The sequence below is a fragment of the Stenella coeruleoalba genome (assembly GCF_951394435.1).
Source record: "Stenella coeruleoalba genome assembly, chromosome: 6".
NCBI lineage: Eukaryota > Metazoa > Chordata > Mammalia > Artiodactyla > Delphinidae > Stenella > Stenella coeruleoalba.
The window spans coordinates 93,947,769-93,971,429 of NC_137151.1; the positions used below are offsets into that span (position 1 = coordinate 93,947,769).

At 42.4% G+C, this 23,661-nt stretch overlaps 1 protein-coding gene across 2 annotated transcripts in view; it reads left to right on the forward strand.

The window, feature by feature from the left end:
• The window catches only part of CASP10 (caspase 10), a 60,346-nt gene extending 38,174 nt beyond the window's left edge, over positions 1 to 22,172 (forward strand). For both annotated transcript variants that reach the window (XM_079923671.1, XM_079923672.1), the window contains 7 exons: positions 5,260 to 5,395; positions 9,206 to 9,315; positions 15,217 to 15,253; positions 17,046 to 17,122; positions 17,955 to 18,063; positions 19,145 to 19,637; positions 21,882 to 22,172. In XM_079923671.1, the coding sequence (XP_079779797.1) occupies positions 5,260 to 5,395; positions 9,206 to 9,315; positions 15,217 to 15,253; positions 17,046 to 17,122; positions 17,955 to 18,063; positions 19,145 to 19,637; positions 21,882 to 22,035 (1,116 nt within the window). In that variant the 3' untranslated portion in view covers positions 22,036 to 22,172. The remainder of the gene's footprint in view (positions 1 to 5,259; positions 5,396 to 9,205; positions 9,316 to 15,216; positions 15,254 to 17,045; positions 17,123 to 17,954; positions 18,064 to 19,144; positions 19,638 to 21,881) is intronic.
• Positions 22,173 to 23,661: the final 1,489 nt, after the last annotated feature.

Sequence of the window (23,661 nt, forward strand, 5' to 3'; positions counted from 1 at the left end):
CTAGACTAACTCCTGGATGTGGGGCAAGTGATTGAATGTTTCTGAGCCTCCATTTTCTAATGTGTCATATTATAGACAATTATACTACTTCCTTCCAGGACTGTTAAGAGGATTAGACGAAATAATATACATCAACTATTAGCTGGGGCCTGTATTTTGCACATAGTAACCATGCAGTAAACGAGTGCTATTGACATCCACTGTGTTTTATGATACAGAAATGTGCAGGGCACCACAGAGAAATGAGGAGGTGGTAGCTAACGGCAGAATGGGAATTAGTTGTTCCTCACATCCATTAGTTGAGGTTTCTGAGGGAGCCGTGTCCTTTTCAGTGGACGTTGCAGTGTCTCCCATGTAGAGTTTTGTGAAAATCAAATGAGACAAATGTTTGAGGATGTGCTTTCTAAAGGGCTATGCAAGTGCTTGGAACTAATAGTAATGTTTTTAATATTAACGTAATGCTGTCGGCTGATATTCTTGCTAGATTGGTCACAATTAAGGGCAGGAAAGTAGCTGCACATCTCTCTTCCAGGCCTCAAAACTTTATATTTTTTCTTTTGATTCTCATAACAGCTTGTGACAAGCAAGTTAGTTAATTTGGGAAGGGGCCAATTTTCGAATTTGACCCTATAACATTAATTTTGTTATTCGACAGCTATCTTTATTAAGTTATATAATGTTTGATAACACCAAAAAAGACATGTAACATGTATGGAAGTTATAAATGTAGAACTAAGTGAACGGCCATGGATCCCCCGTCCAACTTACAGATGAGCACATCACCAGCGCAAAGAGCTTACACGTGTAGCCCTCCCATATCACATTCTCCCTAGACTAACTGATTTTATTGACAAATAAATTCTTTTTTTTTTTCGGTACGTGGGTCTCTCACCGCTGTGGCCTCTCCCGCCACGGAGCACAGGCTCCGGACGCGCAGGCCCAGCGGCCATGGCTCACGGGCCCAGCCGCTCCGCGGCATGTGGGATCCTCCCGGATCCGGGGCACGAACCCGTGCCCCCCGCATTGGCAGGCGGACTCCCAACCACTGCGCCACCAGGGAAGCCCCAAATAAATTCTTTTTGAAAGAAAAATCACTGAGGAGTAGGAAGCTGTTTTACATGTGGTAGGTCTTATGAGGACCATGTTTAACAATTCATTAAACATATTTCCTGGTGTCAGACCTATAGGTTAATTAACCTGCAGGTTAATTCTCTGTTTTGGTTGCAATCTTTGAGTCCTTTTTTTCTCCTTTTCAGAGCCCCCAGGGATTTTAGCCTCTTGCGTCTTTCCATTGGTTCTCTCTCCAGGCTCCTTTATCCTAAGGATTGGTTGTGGGATCCTTGGGAATGGGGACTGAGTCTTACTTATCATTATAGCCCCAAAACATTGCAGAATTACATAATGGTGCTCCGAATGAAAGCATGAATGAGTGGGATGATGCAATCTCGAGTTTATGTTGGTGCAAAGTGGTTATATACTCAAATGACAGCATTTTGCTTTACATGTAGAATTTCTCAACATCAGAAGAGATTCTTGTAGTTTGAAAAACCCTCCAGCATATTCGGATAAAATTATCTCCCAGCTTTGGGCATCTTGTCATAATTTTTCTAGTCTCTGGGTTTATAAATAAAGAGACCCCTTTCTATTGTTACACCTATTGTCATGCACAGAAGTCCTTACTCCCCACAGTGTGGTGGAGGATGAGAGGGGCATTTGATATGCTCAACACAGAGCCATGATTTCCCACTAAGAAAAGCTGGGGAATGTATTTCTTCCTCTGGGCCTTTCCACAGGTCCTAGACCTCTTCTTAAAGGCATCTGTGGCTTCAGAAACATTTTCATTGTTCAGGATCATTCCAAACATTTCTCCCTCCTGCTAAATTAGCTTTTAAATCATCAAAGGCCCGTGCCCAAGTAGCCAAATGATTTTATGCTTTTTTCACTCCGTACAACAGTAAATAAGAAGTTACTGTGTTTAGCTGTGGCATAAAACTGTGGAATGTCCTGGACAAATGCATGAAAACTGCACTTCCTTCTTGGATTCCAAATGATCTCTCTGTATTCTGAAGGAGATCTAACTATTTACGCCAGAACTGTGGCTGAGTTACACACCTGATAATCCAGGTTGATCTCTATTGGGCTTTGTGATCAGGCCAGCCTTCTCGAGTGCGTAAAGGACAAACTCTAAGCAACCCAGATGTGTTTCCATACCAGGGCTTAATGGGACTGCATTACCTGCAATTGCAATTGCAAAAGACTTTATCACGGAAATAAATTCTTTACCAGCCAGTGGAGGAGGGCCTGAATTCCTCTCAGCCAAAAAGGAAGAATTGTGAATTCACGTGGTCTCTCTGGATGAACAGAAAGGACCTTTGCAGGGTGTTCTAGGTTTCCTCTTTGATAGCTTTCACAAACTTAGAGCAAACATAGCTGCCTTCACACATCCTGAGTGACCCAAACAACTGTCAGGATATCCGTTCTCAATGTAGCAATCAACATAGAACGTTAGTTGTAAAGGAAACCACACCTAAACTTATCTTTTTAACAAAGATGCAGAGCAAGAGAGTTTCAGAATTTCTGCTAATATTTGCCAGGGTGGTGTTCTTAAACTAATGTGCAGACTTCATTTATATTGTGGGTGTTCGTGTGTGTGTGTGTGTATGGAGGGTGTCATTTACTCAACATCTAATACACTTTGTACAAAGTATAATGGGTTTCCAAAATTGCTTCTGGAAACATGCTTTAGCCCTTTTTCTTCCTCCTGGTAGGATGCAGTCAAGATAGGAGTTTCTGTTTTGAGCTTCAGCGGGAGCTCATTTGCACATAAACCGACTGTAGAACCTTGTTCGGGGATTCCCTCTGACCCCTTTGCCCAGCTGATCAGCTCTGGTTGAATCTTCCTTTACCCCCTCCTCCCTCCTGCTTTATTTCCTGGGCAGATTGTTGGTGTGCTGGCGCTGCAGGTGAGGACACACACATTTCTTTGCCTTTTTGGTTCTCTTATGTGTCTCTGGAATGTCTTGAGAATTTATAATCTCTTTTTTGATCAGATTAGTACAGAAGTCAGTTAAGACTTTGTAACTCTGGCCTTTCCCTTGGTTATTGGCATTTTGAGTACCTTGTTTGAAAACACATTTCGCGCGCGTGCGCGCGCACACACACACACACACACTCTCTTCCATTAACCCTTTTTCATCCTTCTGTTACTGCTCTATCTTCTTTCTCTTTACTGCCAGACTTCTTTTTTTTTTTAATTTTATTTATTTGTCTTTATTTTATTTATTTATTTATGGCTGACTTGGGTCCTCGTTGCTGTTCGGGCTTTCTCTGGTTGTGGTGAGCAGGGGCTACTCTTCGTTGCAGTGCGTGGGCTTCTCATTGCAGTGGCTTCTCTTGTTGCGGAGCACGGGCTCTAGGCGTGTGGGCTCAGTAGTTGTGGCTCGCAGGCTCTAGAGTGCAGGTTCAGTAGTTGTGGCACACAGGCTCAGTAGCTGTGGCGTGCAGGCTCAGTAGTTGTGATGCACGGGCTTAGCTGCTCCACGGCATGTGGGATCTTCCTGGACCAGGGCTCGAACCCATGTCCCCTGAGTTGGCAGGCAGATTCTTAACCACTGCGCCACCAGGGAAGTCCTACTGCCAGACTTCTCGAAAGAATTGTCCACACACGCTCTCTCTCCACTGACGCGACTCTCAGTCACACTCCAACGCATTCCAAGATGGCTTCAGCCTCCTTCATTCCCACGAAACTATTCTTGCCGAAACTACCACGAGCCTGCTCACAGCCAGATTTTTAGCTTCTCATTTTCCCTATCTGATTTTCTTTGCTTGGAAGGCCCTTCTGCATGTCGGAAGTGAAGGCGTGGTGATCTTTCGAGATGCGATTCACGTTATCACCTCCCATGTGCAGCTCGTGTGACACCTGCTCTGTGGAGCCCATGAGTCATGCAGAAACGAGGGGCATCAGCATTTGAAGTCATCTTCGACTTGTCCTTCCTTTCTTCACCCACTCCAGTTGACCTCCCAACTCACCAAATTATACCTCAGAAAAGTCGCCCAAATCCAGTGCCTCCTCTGCGTTTCCACCACTAGCTTTAGACCAGGCCGTGCTGATCTCTTCACTGGAACATTTAATTTTCCTGCTGATATTTTCTCTCTAGCCCACTTCCTCCTCCAACCTATCCCCAAGACTTCTATTTAAAAACAAACCTGTTCATGTCACTGTTCTCCTTAAAAATTCCTGCTGGAACCCCTTCATCCATGGGATACTTGCCCAAACCCCCCGGTGTTCGTTCATGGCCTGATACCAGCCTGCTGTTCCAGCTGTGGCCTAGCTTTCACTCAGAGTTTGTACTCAGGTCTCCTCCTCAATATTCCTGACCATACAGTCCCTTTTCAACTGGCCAGCATGTCTGGAGACTCCCCGGCCCCCTTTTTCCATCCTGCTGATGCTTATGTATGCAGTTAGCAAGTGTTTAGCTGTTCACTTTCTGATTAGTTATTTTATTTATTTATTTTTTGGCCGCTCTGCGCAGCATGTGGGATCTTACTTAGGTCCTTGACCAGGGATTGAACCCATGTCCCCTGCAGTGGAAGCATGAGGGTCTTAACCACTGGACCTCCAGGGAAGTCCCTCTGATTAGTTATTCTTTTCTGTGGGCTCTCACACAATTTTATTCATATACATATTTTCATAACCAGGTTAATACATTGGTTGAGAAGTCCTTATCACTGAAAAGATTATGGTGACTTCCACCTCATACGTAATTCAATATTAAAATAATACTAGCCAATTTGCAGTTTTTCCCAGGAGTGCTTAAGATATGCTTTTCTTTTAAAATACCAAATATAAAATTCTTTCAAAGCATTTTCTTCTCTTTTCTTTGGTACTCCTGTTTTGCTGCTGCCCTAATCTGTTAATGAGACAGACTTTGGCATCAGGCTGCCAGGACTCAAATACCAGCTCTGCCACTTATTGGCTCTGTGACCTTGGACGACTTACTGAACCTCCCTTTGCCTCAGTTATTTCATCTTTAAAATGGGGAGATAATAGCATCTGCTCATCGGATTGTTTCTGAGTAGTTAATAAGTGATGTGTGTTTGGTATCTGGTATTAATATAGATTGTATAGAGATTTACAATCTCTATAATGCCTCTTCCCCCCTACTATCGAAGTCTTCCTGCATGGACTCTCCACCTAATTTATTACTGCAGCGGGTAATCAGTAGGCAAGTAAATGTGACTCCATTGATTCTCTTGCAGACCTCCCTCAGTTTCCTGGCATATCTGGAGAAACAAGAGAAAATAGGTGAAGATAATCTGACATTACTGGAGGATCTCTGCAAAAAAATTGTACCTAATCTTATGAGAAAGATAAACAAATATAAAAGAGAGAAAGGTAACTAGCTTATGCTTGCTTGCTTGAATCAGACCATGGGAATTCTTAAACCAATTGGCCATGTATGATGTTTACTTATCACTCTGATAATATTCTTTTGAAATCTCCCCATTTGTTCATTCAACACATGTTTATTGAATGCATACTTTGTACTAGGCACAGTTTTAGAAGTTGGAGCTACAGCAAGGTATAGGGCAAATCTTCTACCTTCTTGGAGCTTATATTCTAATGAGGGAAAGTGGTTTTAGACAAACGTCTTCTTCTGATTCTTACATGGGAGTGATTGTAAAAGAAATTGTTTTGAATGAAATAACATCAAAAAGAAGGAGGCAGGATGGCACAGGAATTAGGAGTGGGATCCATGGAGTCAGATTGCCAGCACTCCACTTATTAATGGTGCAGTGGCCCTTTCCTCAGCTGTTCTGTGTCTCACTTTTCCCATCTTTAAAGTGGGGCTAATCATAGTACCTACTTCATAAGTTTTTTGAGGATTGAATGAGGTAATTCCTATAAAATGCATGTCTGGTACAGAGTAAGCATTCAATACACATTGCTATGAATACGTTTGTTAGAGAGGAAAGTCATGAAAACTTTCATATTCTCGTAAAGTACTATCAGAGAAGAATTTTCTTTTTCTTTCTCCTTTGTTTTTAATCAGGCTTGTAAAGGTAGTATTGCTGTGGTACTATGCAGAAGTAGCTGCATGGGGCAGAAATCAAACTTGGTTGCCTTACCGTGTGTCAATATGCTGAATATTTGTGGTTTATTGAGTCCACTTCTCCACTATTAAACAAAAGCTAAAAGTAAACACTCAGGATCGTATTCATGAAGCTTGTATGCCACACCCATATTTTAGTTCAGAGACTCAACATAGTGTGCAAATTTATCTGGTTGAAAACAAAACTAGGCAACAGGAAACTTTCTCTAAGAATTCTATTAAAACAAAATGAGTCGAGGAACAAAATGTACTGTTGTTAATTTGACAAAATCTCAAACAATAACCAAATCAATGGATAATGTAATGTATACTTTAAGTAAAAATTCTGAAGACTAAAAACAGCTCTTCTAACCATCAAGTCATCAAGTGAGAAATAAAAACAGGGAGTTGATATTGAAAGTATATTTGAAATCCTCACTTGAACTTTGAACGCTGAGATTTTTTTTTTTTTCTGATCACATCATCGTTTTTCTGTAATGCAGTACTCCACACAGAATAAACAGAGGGCAGGTGGCCAGATTATTTTGACTGTTTGGACTGTGGAGAAGGCTCTCTAGTTTCTATGCAGTAAATGTTTACATTTGCCTCAGTGAGTCTTGAAGACGGAGCTTTATCATCAGAAGAATTCTTTTTTTTTTTGATTTACAATCTTGTATTAGTTTCAGGTGTACAACAAAGTGATTCAGTTACACACACACGCACATTCTTTTCAGATTCTTTTCAATTATAGGTTATTACAAGATATTGAATATAGTTCCCTGTCAGAAGAATTCTAATTTTGATTTTTCTTTTCTATAATCTACATGCTGTATGATCATTTTTTGGATGTTGAAAGAAAAAACTTGTTTTCCTTTACTAATACTCACAACAACATCTGGAACACTTCTGAACCCAGGGGTGTGGGTTTTTCCACACCAAGCAATTCTCCAACTCTGCAGACACCAACTGGGTGTCCTGTGTTTTAATTCAGTTCTGACACTCATCAGTTATCGCAGATCCCACAGGTTAAGGGTTCAGTCCGCCAAGACTCCCCCCACCACTTCAGCCACCAATCTCAGGTAGTGGATCCCCAGATTACCCACAGCTTCTGTTCAACTTGGTTACAAACCAGGGGTTCCCATGACCCCTTCCTCAGGTTTGATAATTTGCTAGAACTGTTCAAAGAACTTAGGAAAATAGTTTACTTACTAGGTTACTGATTTATTACAAAGTATACAACTCAGAGATGCAAAGGGCAAGGCGTGGGGGAAGGAGCATGGAAGTTCCATGCCCCCTCCAGGTGGATCACTCTCCCAACACCTCCACTTGTTCACCAACCCAGAAGCTCTCTGAACCCCCTCAGGTAGGGTTTTTTCTTTTTCTTTTTTGGCCACACTGCCTGGCAGCGGGATCCCAATTCCCTGACCAGGCACGGAACCCGTGCCCCCACTGCAGTGGAAGCGCAGAATTTTAACCCCTGGACCGCCAGAGAAGTCCCGCAGTTAGGGTTTGTTTTTTTTTTTTTTTTCCTGTACGCGGGCCTCTCACCGCTGCGGCCCCTCCCGCTGCGGAGCACAGGCTCCGGACACACAGACTCAGCGGCCATGGCTCACGGGCGCAGCCGCTCCGCGGCACGTGGGGTCCTCCCGGACAGGGGCACGAACCCGCGTCCCCTGCCTCGGCAGGCGGACTCCCAACCACTGCGCCACCAGGGAAGCCCTAAGTTAGGGTTTTTAATGGAGGCTTTGTTACGTAGGCATGATTGATTAAATCATTGGCCACTGTAATTAATTTAACCTTAGCCCCTGTCCCCTTTCCAGAGTTCTGGGAGTAAAGCTGAAAGTTCCAACCCTCTGATCATTTGATTGGGTCCCCTGGCAACCAGCCCCCATCCTGAGGCTATCAGGATGTCCTCAACCACCAGTCATGTCATTAGCATACAAAAAGACACTTAATCACTTAAGAGAGTGTAGGGTTTTAGGAACTGTGTGCCAGGAAAAGGGGCAGAGACCACATGGATATATATTATTATATCATAGGTCTCGGTATTTTAATACTGACTTTCTACAGTCCTCTGAGAGTTTGGGCATAATTCTGCCATTTAGGATGAAGGACTAAAGGACTGAAAAGATAGTAGGTATGCAGATTTTAGGCTTCTGTAAGTGAGGTGAGTGGAAAGACTAAGCCCACTGTATCTGATTAGGACACAAGCTCTGTTTAAGGACCACCTGGATATCTTTCTGAGTTTTCCTGAGCCTTGGTGTTTGTTTTAATATTTTAAATTCATTATTAAAAATAATGTATAATAAAATTAAATAGAAATTCAAATAATGACAACAATACAGAGTGTAGGAGGTAAAGTCTTTCTCTTCTTTTTCTTCCACTGCTGGTCCATTCCCCAGAGAGAACCCCTGTTTGGAGTATATTTTTGTAGCTTTCTTCTATATAGAGATAAGTGCATGTGTGTATGCATGTATGGAGAGATAGATACCTATAATATATATTTAACTAAGATCATGCTAATCATATTCCATAACTTGCTTTTTTCCCACCTAATATATCTGGCATTTTCCCATGTATATAACACAGATACAGCTTATTTTTATTAATGGTTCCACAGAGACATATTTTATGTATATAACATGTATTTAATCAACATTTTTAAATGGTTTTTTTTTTCCTTTCCTTCTCTTCCTACCTTCTTTTGCTTCTTTCTTTCATTTTCTTTTTGCTATTACAGTCTGAGTTCTGGTTTTATTTCTTGAGGTAACGTTTTTGTAATCTTTATTTGGTAGTTACCTGACACACTGAGCACCATAAGCTCTGAAATGGTATTTAGTAAAGTATACAGTAATTTTAAGGAACTAATTAACTTACAAAAATAATAGAAATAGTAAGGAACAAAATACCGTAATATAAGGAATGAAAATATAATGATAAAAATAATTTATAAATTCACATTTTTCTCGGTATCTACATGTAGGCCTCTTTAAGCAAATGCCACTACAAATCTACAGGTCCCTGTAACATAATTTCTTATGATGATGGGTTATTTCGGATTGCCACTAGTCAGAAGGTGATTGTTTTGTTTTTCTATCTGATTCTATTCCCAGCCTCCCAGGTAGGGGCACCTCCTGTAGCCAAGGAAACTGAGTCATTGCATCAAGGAGAGGAAGAACTATTTTGCCGCTCGGACATTAACCAATTGCTTGGAGCCTTGCCGGTAGGTTCATTGGTGTGTTGGTAAATGTGTAACCACCAGCTTCACTGCAAATGAGAGAGAGAGAGAGAGAGAGAGAGAGAGAGAGAATGATTTGTAGCATTTGTTGTAAATACTCCTACCATGGCTGATTTCAAGTTACCAACTTGATATTAACTGTATTGCAGAATTTCTGAAAATCTAATGATTGGCTCTCACTAGCTGTTTAGAGCTGACTCCAGTACACCACTGGGTTGCTTTGAAATGGTTCTGTTCTTATCTGTGGGATTCGATCACGGACGGCTTCATGGGCGTACAGCCTGTTCAATCGCACAGGGCCCATACTTTTTGAATGCTCAGCTGTCATTATTTTGAAATTCTTGATAATGTGTGAACAAGGGGCCTCACAGTTTTACTTTGCACTGGGTCCCAGAGGACAAGAACTGGATTCCTGTAGTACCCAGCAAAGGTAGGGTAGGTAGAGGGGGAAACACTGGGAGAATTTGCAATCCATTCTTCACAACATGATCATGGTTCTTGGAAGACACATGACATTCTTCCCTGGGATTTATGTTTATTCCCATCTTGCTTGGCAGTTCTATTTTGCTGACGTCTGTCAGCATCAATGAAGTTAGGTTGTCCCTGGAATTTTTTGTTTTTGGTTTCTAATTGTGGTAAAATACACATAACATAAAATTGACCATCTTAACCATACAAAAATTTTTTTTAAAGTTGTAAAATACAAATAACATAAAATGTACCATGTTAGCCATTTTTAAGTGTACAGTTTAGTATTGTTAAGTACAGTCACATTGTTGTGTAAACAATTTCCAGAACTCATTTCATCTTGAAAACTGAAACTATATCCGTTAAACACTAACTCCCCATTCCCCCTCCCACCAGCCCCTGGCACACACCATTCTAGTTCCTGTCTATGAATTTGACCATTCTGGGTACCTCATATAAGTGGAAGCATACAGTATTTGTCTTTTTGTGACTGGCTTATTTCACTTAGCATAATGTCCTCAAGGTTCATCCATGTCAGACTTTTCTTCATTTTTAAGGCTCAGTAATATTCCAGTGTGTGTATATACCACACCTTGTTTATCCATTCATCCATGGATGGACACTTGAATAACTTCTACCTTTTCCCTATTGTGAATAATACTGCTTATGAACATGGGTGTACAAATATCTCTTTGAGACTCTGCTTTCAATTCTTTTGGGGTACCCAGAAGTGGAATTGCTGGATCATATATCATTCTATATTTCTTTTCTTTTTTCTTTTTTTTTTTGGCAGTGCCTCGGAGCTTGAGGGATCTTAGTTCCCCGACCAGGGTTTCAACCTGGGCCTGGGCAGTGAAAGTGCTGAGTCCTAACCACTGGACTGCCAGGGAATTCCCTATATTTCATTTTTTGAGAAACCACCATACTGTTTTCCTGCATCATTTTGCATTTTCACAAACAAAGCACAAGGGTTCTCTACACCCTTGCTAACATTTGTTATTTTCTTGGTTTTTGATAGTAGCCAACCTAATGGCTGTGAGGTGGTATTTCATTGTAGTTTTGACTTGCATTTCCCTAATGATTAGTGATGTTGATCTTTTCATGTGCTTGTTGGCTATTTGTATATCTTCTTTGGAGAAATGTTTATTCAAGTCCTTCGCCCATTTTTTAATTGGGCTGTTTTGGAAGTTTTTATTTTTATTTATTTTTTAAACATCTTTATTGGAGTATAATTGCTTTACAATGTTGTGCTAGTTTCTGCTATACAACAGAGTGAATCAACTATATGTATATATATATCTCCATATACCCTCCCTCTTGCATCTCCCTCCCACCCTGGAAGTTTATTTTTTAATTCTTAAAAAATTCTTTCATAGCTTCTTTACTATTTTCATGGTGTCATATATTTACAGTTATAATTTTAAAATTTGGAAGTATGTTTAATCTTATAGAAAAGTTGAAAAAAATGTGAATAATACAAAATTTGTTTGCCCAGATTCACCTACCTGTTGTCTCTTTTGTCCCATTTGCTTTATCATTTGTGTGCTCTCTCTTTATTTGTATACGCACACACATAATTTTTTCTGAACTTTTTAAGAGTAAGTTGCATACATTATGGCTCTTTACCCCTAAATACTTCAGTGTATATTTCATAATAATAAGGATATTGTTTTACAGATTATAGTACAGTTAAATTAAATTATATAAAAGTTTCACCAAGTCAGTGGTCCATATTTCAATTTTATCTATTAACCCAATAATAACTTTTACAAGTTTTATAGCTTTTTTCCCTCCAGTACATAATTCAGTCTAGGATCATATATTGCATTTAGTTGTCATGTCTCTTTAGTCTCCTTAAATCTTTTCATCTCCACAACTTTCTTCCTGTTTTATGACATGGACACTTTTGAAGAATATAGTCACCACCACCACCACCTTTTATTAAAAAAATAGAATTTTCCTCTTTGTGTGTGCGTGCGTGTGTGTGTGTGTGTGTGTGTGTGTTTGTGTGCGTGTGTGTGTGTGAGTGGTGTTACCTCATGATTAGATTCAAGCTGTGTATTCTGGCCAGAATATTACATCAATGACACCATATCTTTCTCAGGGCATCCCATCTGCAGGCATGTGGTGTTCATTGGCTCCCTATTCATGATTTACATTTTGATTATTTGGTCCAGATGTTGTCTGATTTCTTCACTATATAGTTAATTTTATGAAGTCACTATTTTTTCCCTTGAAATGAATTAAAATGTCACCTTAGATTGAGCATGCATTGATGATTCTTGCATGATTGAAAAGCAATGATTTTCAAACTCCAGTATTCTCTCCACATTTGTTACCACTCAGCATTTTACTGTAAGCAGGAGTTCTCTTTTCTCCCTCAAAAGTTGTTTTGCCTACTCAGCTTAATTCCGTCCCTTGCCCACATTTTTACCTGGTTTTGTGCTCAGAGACTGATTTGCAAGTGGAAAACACATATGCGCGCACACACACACACGCGCGCGCGCACGCACACACGCACACGTGCGCGCACACACACACACAGGAGTTTCCCCTTTGCCTCCTAGAACCTGAGTAGTTTCTAAGGCGTGTGGCTCAGCCTTAACCTCTGAAGTGCTGCTGTTTTGTTGCTGTTGGGTGATTCTGGTCATGGCCAGATGAAGACGGAGAATAGCCGTGGTGGTGCTGGGAGTGCAGGAGGCTTTGGAGGACAGAACCTCACGTTACACACATGCTTATAGGTTCTCAGCGTTGAAAGGTGTCTTAAAAGTTATCTAGGCCACGAGTCTCTCCATGAAGTGACAGATAAACTAAAACTTGGTAAATTATCTCATGTTTCATATGTACCTGAAAGGTTTTCTTATATAAAAGAGTACTGCCAACAATTGCATTTAATGAGAAGAAACTATTGACAACAACAACAACAAATCAATAAACAGTCTACAACAGGAATAGAAAAGGGTTTTATTTGATCCAAACTGAGGACTATAGCCTGGAAGACAGTTTCTCAGATAACTCTGAGGAACTGTTCCAGAGAAACATGGTTTTCAGCAGTTTTATGTCTTGTCAGAGCAAAGAACATCAAAAAAGTTGGAGAAACCTTCCTTCAAGGTTTCAAAAACAAAAGCAAAAAGAGATCAGCGCGTACACAGCAAGTCGGTATGGCCTTGGCACCTAAGTCGGTATGGTCTTATCATCAAAGGAGGACCAGCATTGGTGTCCCAGGAAGGGAGGCATTTAATCTTTATAACTATGGGCATTTTTTACTTCTGGTCAGTGCACCCTTTTCTTTAATAATTAAAGCAGATGTACAGTGTATGCTTGATGGGCCACAAACGGGCTGTTGTAGTTAGCATAAAATTCAAGTTAACTCATGGATAAGCCAGGATGACTTCCCTGTTCCTCAATATGTGAAAATTTCTTTTATCAAAACTGTATTTCACTCCAATAAAGAAGTTAAAAAACAAAAAAAGATCCACCCTCTTAGCAAGTGTCAAGTATACAATACACTATGTTAACTACAGTCACCATGTTGTACATTAGATCCCCAGAACTTATTCATCCCGTATACCTAAGCTTTGTACGCTTTGACCAATATCTCCCCACTTTTTCACCTGCACCCCTCCACCCCACCAAACCTCTGACAACACCATCCTACCCTGTGAGTTCAACTAGTTTAGATTCCACATGTGAGAGCATACATTTTTTTCTTTCTGTGTCTGGATTATTTCACTTGGCCTAACATCTGCCAGGTTCATCCACGTTTTTGCAAATGGCAAAGGATTTCCTTCTTTCTTGGGGCTGAATGATATTCCTTTGTACAAATATATACTCCATTTTTTTGTCCATTCATCTGTCGATGGACAGTTAGGTTGTAAAACAAAACAAAACAAAAAGAAACTGCATTCCAAGCAGCATCCTCTAATTTGTTTAAAAACCAAATCAATATTTCTTAGTGTGTCCTAGCCTTTTCTTAAAGGCATGCATGCCCTCTAACGAGGAGACATAACAACAGCTGTTCTTTAAGGCCTTACTGGACCCCTCTGGAAAAACTGGAAAGAAGACCAAGTGTGGCCAGGCAATGGGTCATTCATTCATTCATTCCTCTCTGACACAGCTACTTGGGAGGTATCAACAGAGGATGCAACATTCTCAGACAAAGAGAGCCAGACAGACCCTAAAGCTTATTCCCAGTCCTTTTTCTGGCTGATTTTATCAGCACAAGGGAAGAGACAAACCAAAGAAACCTGGGGCCTGGAGATGCCTGGACTGAGCCCACTGCTGTATCTGTGATGCCCTTAATCCCAGAAAATTCACTCAGCTGCTTTCAAAACCAACTGTGCAAACTCAGAAAACAGCCTGCCTGGCCCTTGGATGCTCTTGAGGAGGACTCTAGGGTGCAGAAGAAAGGGAAATGTGTCTTGCAGAAAGAAAGGCAGGAAGTCTTCTGGAAAGTGAAACTAAACTTCTTTGCCTTTGTTCCCTCAGAGCCCGGAACAGCAGCACTTCAGAGATTAAGGCTGAGCCACACCTCTTAGAAACGACTTCTGTGTCTCACAGGCAGCTTGGGAGTCCGGCAGTGCAGTTCCGGTCTGCCTCGCCCTCCTGCAGTCAGAAGCCTGGTGGGCTCCACCAGGGAGGCGCCCCCAGTGACTTGCCTGTCACGTCAAACAGATGTCCTGGTACTTCCCACCACACAGCCAGTGGCAGAGTCAGTCCTTCCCCAAAACGTCGTGGTCATGTTCCCTTTGGGGCTTTCAGCTGCAGGCTAAGGGCTGGGGGTGGTGGGAGTGGAGTGGATGGGGAGTGGCTGCAGAAAACACAAGGGCCCTAAACTGTGCTTCAATTTTGTATTTAATTTTATAAAACTAAAAGGAAAAACTATTGAGTACACTCAGAGAAGTCTGCATTGCATCCCTGCCTTGCTTCTCCTCCCCCCATAGTTTACCATTTTTATTAGTTTTTTGTTTTATCCTATTGAAAAAACCCACTCGTATCTCTCCTTTTTTATGAAAGAGGGAGCACACTAAATACCGATCTTCACATCACTTCTTTCATGTCACAGTATCTCCTGGGGAGATGGTCTTCCGCCTTCTGCCACACTGTGTGATGAACCGTTGTTCTTTCGACCACTCCCTGTTGGTCAACATTAGGGTTATTTCCAGTCTTCAGTTATTCCAAATAATGTTGCAATGAATAAATATCTTTGTGTATGTGTCATATGCTTTTGCCGCTGTGTCTCTGTGAACCTTCCCGTTTGGAAGGACGAAGTTGATTCTTTTCTTGTTCCCTGCTAGTGACTTTTTCTATGGCTGGGGATCAGGTATTTTTTCTTCTCTGAATCAAGCCTAGATTTTCAGCCCTTACCCTAACTGTGTGAATTTCCTGCAATTCATGAATTTCCTCTTGCCTCAACAGGAGGTGTCCTGGCGAGATGAGCATGCACAGAGTAATGGTAGGTGTTTCTAATACACTTTTTTTTTTTTTTTTTTTGCCACGCTGCGTGGCTTGCAGGATCTTAGTTCCCTGACCAGGGATTGAATCTGGGTTCCCCTGCAGTGAAAGTGCTGAGTCCTAACCACTGGACAGGCAGGGAATTCCCTCTAACACACTTTTTATAACTTGGATCAGTACGCCAGTAATAGATATATTTGATACATACCAAGCAATTTGGGGTGACTTGGGAGAAGGCTTACACGTTAGTGGAGAATTCAGTTCTTGTTCTAATTCAGGGCAAGCCACTGAATGCGTGGATTATACCAGGCTTTTCCATGGGGGCAGATGTCGAGGGCTGGGTGGTTTCTACTTGGAAAGCCTAGCCTACCAGCATCTGGGGAATGCAGATCTGGTCTCCCTCCACCCTTCAGAATGAGGTCACCCTCTGTGGGGAGGGACGGAGCCCTTGGCGGGCAGAAGCCCTCAGGCCAGCAGCTGCAGAATGTAGACTGTAGAATAGTATGGCTCCAGATGCTGCTTGTATTTTTCAGAAGGAAAGAGGCGGTCAGAGGGAGGGACTTGGCAACAGTGTGTTTAATGCTCTGAATCCTTGCCCAGAAACCATGACCTTGAAAAACCACTGGGCTAAACTGCTTACCAACAATCAGGGTTCTGGTGTTCTCTCTGTGATGTGTCCATTCCTCATTTCTTTTTTTCCTGGAAATTTAAACTTCAGAGTCCAATACACCCCACTTTCCTAGGGACTTTTGTCTTTCTGCCTATCTGGGAGGCTGCATGATATGATGTGGATGCAAATTATTGTTACTGAGCTCTTGTCATGTGCCAGCCACTGTCCTAAGACCTTCCTAGGACTTATCTCCTTTAATAATCCAGTCACCTGGAGATAGGTACCACTGTTATTCCCATTTAATGATGAGGAAACTGAGACCCAAGAGGTCTGGTGCTTTGCTGAAGGTCACGCAGCTAGAATGGAGTGCAGCTGGGATTTGAAACTGGCGGTCTGACTCCAGAGCACATCCTCTGAGGACCTGGCTCTAACCCCTTGCAGCTACAAGAGCTCAGGCAGTGGTTTCACTTCTGAAAAACAAGCAGGTTTCCTTCAGTGCTGCAGTTCTGCCGTTTCAAAGTTGAGACCTGTCTTTGCTGGAGAGTTACCTTCTCCCGCGTGGAGGGAGAACTTACAGGTGCGTGGGAGGACTGCAGCGGGGGTCCCATTTGGTAGGTTCTCTGGTCTGGAGGATCCTGGACTTACTCAGCCTGAGCTGAGTGCCCAGGACTGACCCTTAACCGTGTTAATAGCTAACTCAGGCCTCACAGACAAGGGCAGAGCTTCCGGATTCTACTGAAAACTTGCCAGGCGTGTGTGGAAGAAGAAAAGCTTCAAGTCACATTTTCCCTTTAATGTCATCTGACAACTCATCTTTGGCTTCCTCTCTCTACGAAGGATTCTTATCCGGAGGAACCAGAGAGTTTGCAGGTGCACTTCAAAGCAGTGCACTCCGCAGCCAATGCCAAAGCCATGACTAAATTGATCCCAGGGCTGTGGTGATTTTTGCTCTGCCCAAATTGGGTCGCTGGGCCTTCCCCCCCCCCCCCCCCGCCCCCCACCACCCCGCTCTTTCTTTTTGGTGTCTGCCCAGCCTCTCTCTACCCAGTGACAGATAAATGTTGACTCAACCCAACCAAACTTCTAACCAGAAACACTTGAGCTGATTCCAACCCATCCTCTGTAAGGAAATCTAAGTGTTTGGGGAAAGATATGTGAAGAGTCTGAGTACTTGTCTTTCTAGGTGACAGAGCAACCCCGGTCTCCGTGGAGATGTTGGGAGCATCTGTTGACACTCTAACTTCTGAAACCAGCACAAAGGTTTGCACTGTTTCCTCAGGTCTTCTCCAACTAGGGTCCAGCCCTTAAGGACTCTGTGGGCTCAGATTTTTGTTTCTACCTTGGTTCTTCTTCCTGTCTCTGTGTGATTGTCTCTGTTCTTTTCGCCTTTTTCTGTAATAATCAGCAGTGTGTTGACCTTTGCCTATGGAGGTGATGTTATCGCCCTTTCAGTCATGCATATCCTTTGAAATACGCAGAGAGGGGAATTTCTTTTTCATCGACTGAAGCCACTTCTTTTCTGCTTGGATCAAAGCTGTACCATGTTTTCAGGAGATCATTGTAGCCACAGAGAGGCCCTGCTGAAGCCAAATCAGCTAATTTGTAATCAAATGCTATTTACAGTAATCTTCAAAAACAATTGCACATATTTTAAAATTCACACTGTGATCTCTACAAAAGAGATTTCTCAGTTTTTGGAGGAATCAGATCACTCCAGAATCCTACCATTTTAATAAACAAATTACCATTTGATATTTTTGTTGTCTTGTTAGATCCTTACCTATACTTTCTTCACTTTGCTAATCCAACAAGAAAGATGCTTTTGCATAAACCCTGGGTTTGCCAAAGTTAAAAATACATATTTTATTATTTAACACTGCGAATTCACATTCTGAAGGCAAGACAGGTGAAGTTTGAATTTTAATGAGGACCTGGCATTCTACCTTGGAATTAATCGTTAATTCCAGATCAGGACCAGGGTCTGGAGAACTCTCTGCCTTTGGTACTGATAAACGGAGTGGTTGGTTAGAAACATTAAACCCTTAAAATGAGCATTCCCTAATAAGTGGTTCCTATCTCTTCTTCTTTCAAGGAGACAGCTGTGTACAGGATGGATCGGAAACACAGAGGGTGTTGTGTTATTGTCAATAATCACAGTTTTACCTCACTGTCAGAAAGACCAGGGACCAATAAAGATGCTGGTAAGAAAGTCTGGAAGTGCATGAAATGCAAGTTAGAAATCTTAAAATCACTTTTTATTTTCACATTTTCTTTCTGTAGTTTTTTTTCGTTTGGGTTTTTTTTTTTTTTTGCGGTACGCGGGCCTCTCACTGTTGTGGCCTCTCCCGCTGCGGAGCACAGGCTCCGGACGCGCAGGCTCAGCGGCCATGGCTCACGGGCCCAGCCGCTCCGCGGCATGTGGGATCTTCCCGGACCGGGGCACGAACCCATGTCCCCTGCATCGGCAGGCGGACTCTTAACCACTGCGCCACCAGAGAAGCCCTCTTTCTGTAGTTTTTATCTTCCATGTAAATATAAGGATGATATCAGAAATGTTTCTAAGCTTCCTGTATATTCCTGGTGTCTTAGTCCATCCGATGGCATCTAATACCATTAGATGCCTTTTAAACAGCAAACATTTATTTCTCACAGTTCTGGAGACTGGGAAGTCCAAGATCAAGGCTCTGGCATTTCGGTATCCGGTGAGAGCCCACTTCCCAGATGGCCGTCTTCTCTCTGTAACCTTTTTCAGCGGCCAGGGCAAGATTGCTCTTTGGGGTCTTCTTAACGAGTTCCACCCTGATGACCTAAGCACCTCCCAAAGGCTCCACTTCCTAATACCTTCACCTTGGGGGTTGAGGGGGAACACAGACTTTCACACCATAGCTCCTGGGGTCACTGACCTGCTTAAAGAGTGACCAGAGTCCCTGACCATTTACGACTCTGGTTGGGAGAGAGCACCTGGGTCAGATGAGACAACCTGGGTTAGAGTTGTGCCTCCACCACTAACCAGGTTTGTGATCATGTGGGAGATTCTTGGGACCTCAGCTTCCTCATCTGTGAAATAGGATAAAATTCTGCCCTCTGCTGACTCACAGGATCATTGTGATAGCACTGTGGCTACTATAAAAAGTCAGGTGAATTGTAAAATTTTATTGTTGAAAGTAGAAAAAACATCCAAAGCTTCAGCCTGTATGCTATGCAGATTTTTATAACTACTAGCATCCGTTTTGTTTTATTTCCCTCCATTTCACTATTTCTCCTTTCTCTCCTTTTTCACAGACTGCCTGAGGCGCGTGTTTCAGTGGCTTGGGTTCAACGTGTATATTCATGACAATGTGACTAAAGACGGCCTAGAGCAGGTTCTGCAGTGTTTTCAGACTCATCCAGACCATGCTGATGGAGACTGCTTTGTGTTCTGTGTTCTGACCCATGGGAAATTTGGAGCTGTCTACTCTTCTGATGGGAACCTCATTCCCATCCGGCAGATCATGTCTCACTTCACGGCTCAGCAGTGTCCTGCTCTGGCTCACAAACCCAAACTCTTTTTCATCCAGGCCTGTCAAGGTGAAGAAATACAACCTTCCGTATCCATTGAAGCAGATGCAGTAAATCCTGAGCACGTGCCCCCTTCCCTTCAAGACAGTGTTCCCGTTGAGGCGGATTTCCTTCTTGGCCTGGCCACTGTCCCCGGCTACGTGTCCTTTCGGCACGTGGAGGAAGGTAGCTGGTATATCCAATCTCTGTATAATCATCTGAAGGACTTGGTCCCAAGGTGAGAGTTTTGAGTTGTTCCATTCACCTACCTATGCATTCATTCATCTATCCACCTACCTGTTCATCCATCTATCCACCCACCCATGCCTCCATCCATGCGTCCATTCATCCATCCATCCATCCATCCAGCACACCTGTATTGAGCACTGGCACGTAACTGGAAAGGAAGATACAGAATTTAACAAAAGACACAGTCCCTGTCCTCAAGTTGCACACAATCTGGAAAGACAGACAAGTATATGGGGAAGATCATTCCCTATGGTAAATATACATTGTAAAGCATACGTGTTATGGGAACATATAGAACTAGCACCTCACCCAGATTTGGAGGATCAGGGGAAGCTTCTAGAGATGCCAAATAGATGTTAGGTGAATAATCAGGGTGAAAGACATTCTGGGGAGAGGGAACAGCATCAGTGTAGGCAGGGAGGCCTTTTATTCGTTCCTTCCTTTATTTAGTATCAATCACTTACATTTACTGGATGTCCGTGTGCTGCCTTTGGCATTATAATACCCGCGGTTTCCTGCCACTGCTCTGACAACTTTCCTTCTGTCTCTGTCACATGCTCTTTACCTGGCACAATGGAAATGGGCATTCACCAAGGTTCTGCCCCAGCCCCTCTCCTTTGCTGTCTCTCTATAGCCCCTTTTGGCAGCTTTAGCTATACCTGGCGGCCACTGGCAACTCCATGAAAACATGTCCCAAATTGCCATCTCTGAGTTTCTGAAAGGCAGAGATGTTTCACTTAACCTTATATCCTCGGCACCCGACATAGTACCTGATACATTGTTGAGGTTGATAAGCATTTGCTGGACCAGTGAGTGCTGGGTTGAGTCAACCTCATTCTTCGGGTCAGTCCCATGCATTTCTCACAGCCTGCTAGACATCCCACGCCTCTGTTGCCTTTGGGCCTCACATTCAGTATGCACAGTCCTGAATTCATCTTCTTAGCCCTCTCCAGGGGTTCCTACTCCTGAATCCCCATTGCTAGGAACGGTTCCAATTCTGGGAATTCAGGATTGGGAACCAGGATGGGAGCCTTGAGTCACCTTGGCTTTTCCTTCTTCTTTACCAACCTCTCCATCAAAGACCAATTCCTATGGCATCAAGGAAAATGCACTATTTATCAAGGGCCTGCTATGTGCCTACTGTACTGGGTACTGAGCTGGGGGTTCGGGGTATTGTTGTGAGCAAGAGAGACAAAATTTCTTCTCCATGGGACTTACCGTTTAGTGACAGGAAGACAGATAATAAAAATGTAAGTAAATGAACATATGAATTAGTGAGATAATTTTGGGAAGTAATACCTGCTATGAAAAGCAAAACAGGATAACGATATAGAGTGTGGAGCAGGGAGCTACCTAAGAAGGCTTCCTGGTAGAGGCGATATTTCAAGTAAGACTGAATGAAGAGTCAGCCACAGGGAGATCTGGGGACAGAGAGAACAGCTAGTGTGATGCAGGATGCAGGTGCTGAGAACCAGTCATGAAGGCATGATTCAAACTTGAGTTCTGTCTCCAGAGCCTATGCCTTGCTTCCAGTGATATGTATTGCCCACCCCCAGAACATTCTGGTAAATGCCCACAAGCCCTGGATCAAATGCTGCCTCCTCTATGGAGTCTTCTCTTCTTCTCCCAGCCAGAGGCACTGTCTTCTCCTCAGAATTTGCAGGGGAACTTTGACCTACTTTTCATGCGGTGTTGATCACATTCTGCCTTGTATTATGGAGTTTGTCTCTATGCTATCCTTGGTACATGTTTCATGTCTGTATTCTAAGTGTTTAAGTTCAGGAGTTGTGTCATGTTTGCCCTTTATCCCTCCCAAAACCTAGAATAGAGAGGGTATTATTAATAGTAGGCTCTCTCTATGTGTATTTCTATCACCTCCTATTCTATCTATCTCTCTATCTATCTATCTACCTACCTACCTACCAGCTTCAAGGAAGAACACAGAAAAATAATTATATGCAAAATGTCTTTGTGGACTAAGTGCATTAAAATTCAAGGTGTGATTATTATTATGTTGTTCTTAAATACTGACTGTAGAATTGAAAAATTTTATATAATTTAGCATTTCTTTTTTAATTTCAGAAAATATGTTTCTTTATATTTGGTAAAATTCCAGTTAGAATCTTGGCATGCTAGACTGGGAAGAAGCCACGTATTTTAAAATCTGTTTTCTAAGACCTGGTATGTGATTTCTATCTCCTGGTTGAAAATATATTTTCTTTTCTGCCTGCAGACGGGAAGATATCTTATCCATTCTCACTGCTGTCAACGATGATGTGAGTCGACAAGCGGACAGACACGGAACAAAAAAACAGATGCCTCAGCCTGCTTTCACACTACGTAAAAAAGTAGTATTCCCTGTGCCACAGGAAGAACTTTTACTATAGTAGAAAGTTTTGATCGACGCTTAAACTTGAAAGAACCCTTTGGGCATTGCTTCCAACCTCCCACCCGTCATAGAAATCAGTGACAGGTAGTGAGCTGGCCTCCGCCTGTCTTTCTAGTAGAAGAACATGCCCTATTTTCTGACACAATAAAATCTGTTTGTTTTTTTTGGATAAGTCTAAATGGTAGAAAACTTTCTTTGTTGAAGCCTTGGACTGTAGTCTTGAATTCAGTTGTGCACCCCGAGATAAAGGTGATTAGCCTCGGCTTGTGCATCTGTGAAGTAAAAGGTGGGACCTGGTGTATTTTAAGGTTCCTTTTAGCTCAGAACCACTGTTCGTGGCCCTGACTGCGCTTAGATTTCCCTTCTGTATATGCTCACCCCTTGTTAAAATTCTGTGTCCCCTCTGCATGGTCTTGTTTTGGACACTTGATAATGACGTGATCATGGTTCAATGACCTTCTCCTTGTTCTCCCCTAAAATTTGATCTATGCCACACCCATTTCCTGCTTTAGTGTAAGGAAGGTGTTTCTGCAGGCAATGTTTCTCTTGGGCTGGGAACAGGGTTGGCTCTCGGAAGATGACAGCTCAGCGTGAAGACAGACACGTTCAGCTGCTCTGGGAGCACAAACTTTACAACCTTCTATTAAATTCCATGTTGGTCACGACCTTTCAGACATCGCTGACAGAACACCCACCTCACACTAACTAAAGCAAAAAAGAAAATTGGTTGCTTCTTTCACCTGAAAACACATGAACGTGGAGAGTGGCTTCAGGTGAGGCTTGAATCAGGACTAAACCTGCACACAGCATTTCTCTTGGTCAGAGTCCTCAGGGTTGGCAGCTGACCGTAGTCAACAGCCCCTGCCTTAGCTCTAACATGCTCTGCTCCTCTGACCCAAAGTGATGAAGAGAGAGGCGGCCTCAGGGACTGAAGATTTTCACAGGGCTTGTTGCTCTCTCTGGCCAGGCAGTGTCTGGCTATGCCTTCTGGAGGGGGAGGCTCTGTATGGAAGCCTTGATACTTTAAAAATTAAGTTTGTCAACACTCCTATGTACTGAACTTTTTTTTTTTAATTTCAAGAGGGATTTTTAATTCTTGGAAGGAATTAAATGTTAGTTCCTGGAAGGAGGGAGATTGAAAGTCCTGTGGTTAATGACTTCATTTATAGGTGAAGAAACTAAAGCCCAAGGAGACAGAGTGATTTGCTACAACGTCCAGCCAGCTATCATTTACAGGATTTTATTTCCCACTTAACTGAACTGGAATGTCATGGGTCATAACAGGACTTTAGGAACATTTCTTGGATATGTAGGTGCTCATGAAAGATGTCAGAGAATGAAGAAAAAATAACTCAGTGATGCTTGATTTTATAATTATTTTTATGAAAGTCAGATTAATGTCTGGCAAATTTGCAATGAGAAATATTCATAAGAACCTTGTTATAATGTAGCTGGTAATTACATGGATTTGAATGTAGATTGACCAAGGAAACAAATCTCATATATATGCCAGGATGATCTTCCAAAATCATTGTTCTTACAAGTCAAAGCTAACAGCGGGGGGGGGGGGGGTACCGTCTTTGTCCCATTGGATATACACAGCTTTTGGCCATTGAACAGTCCT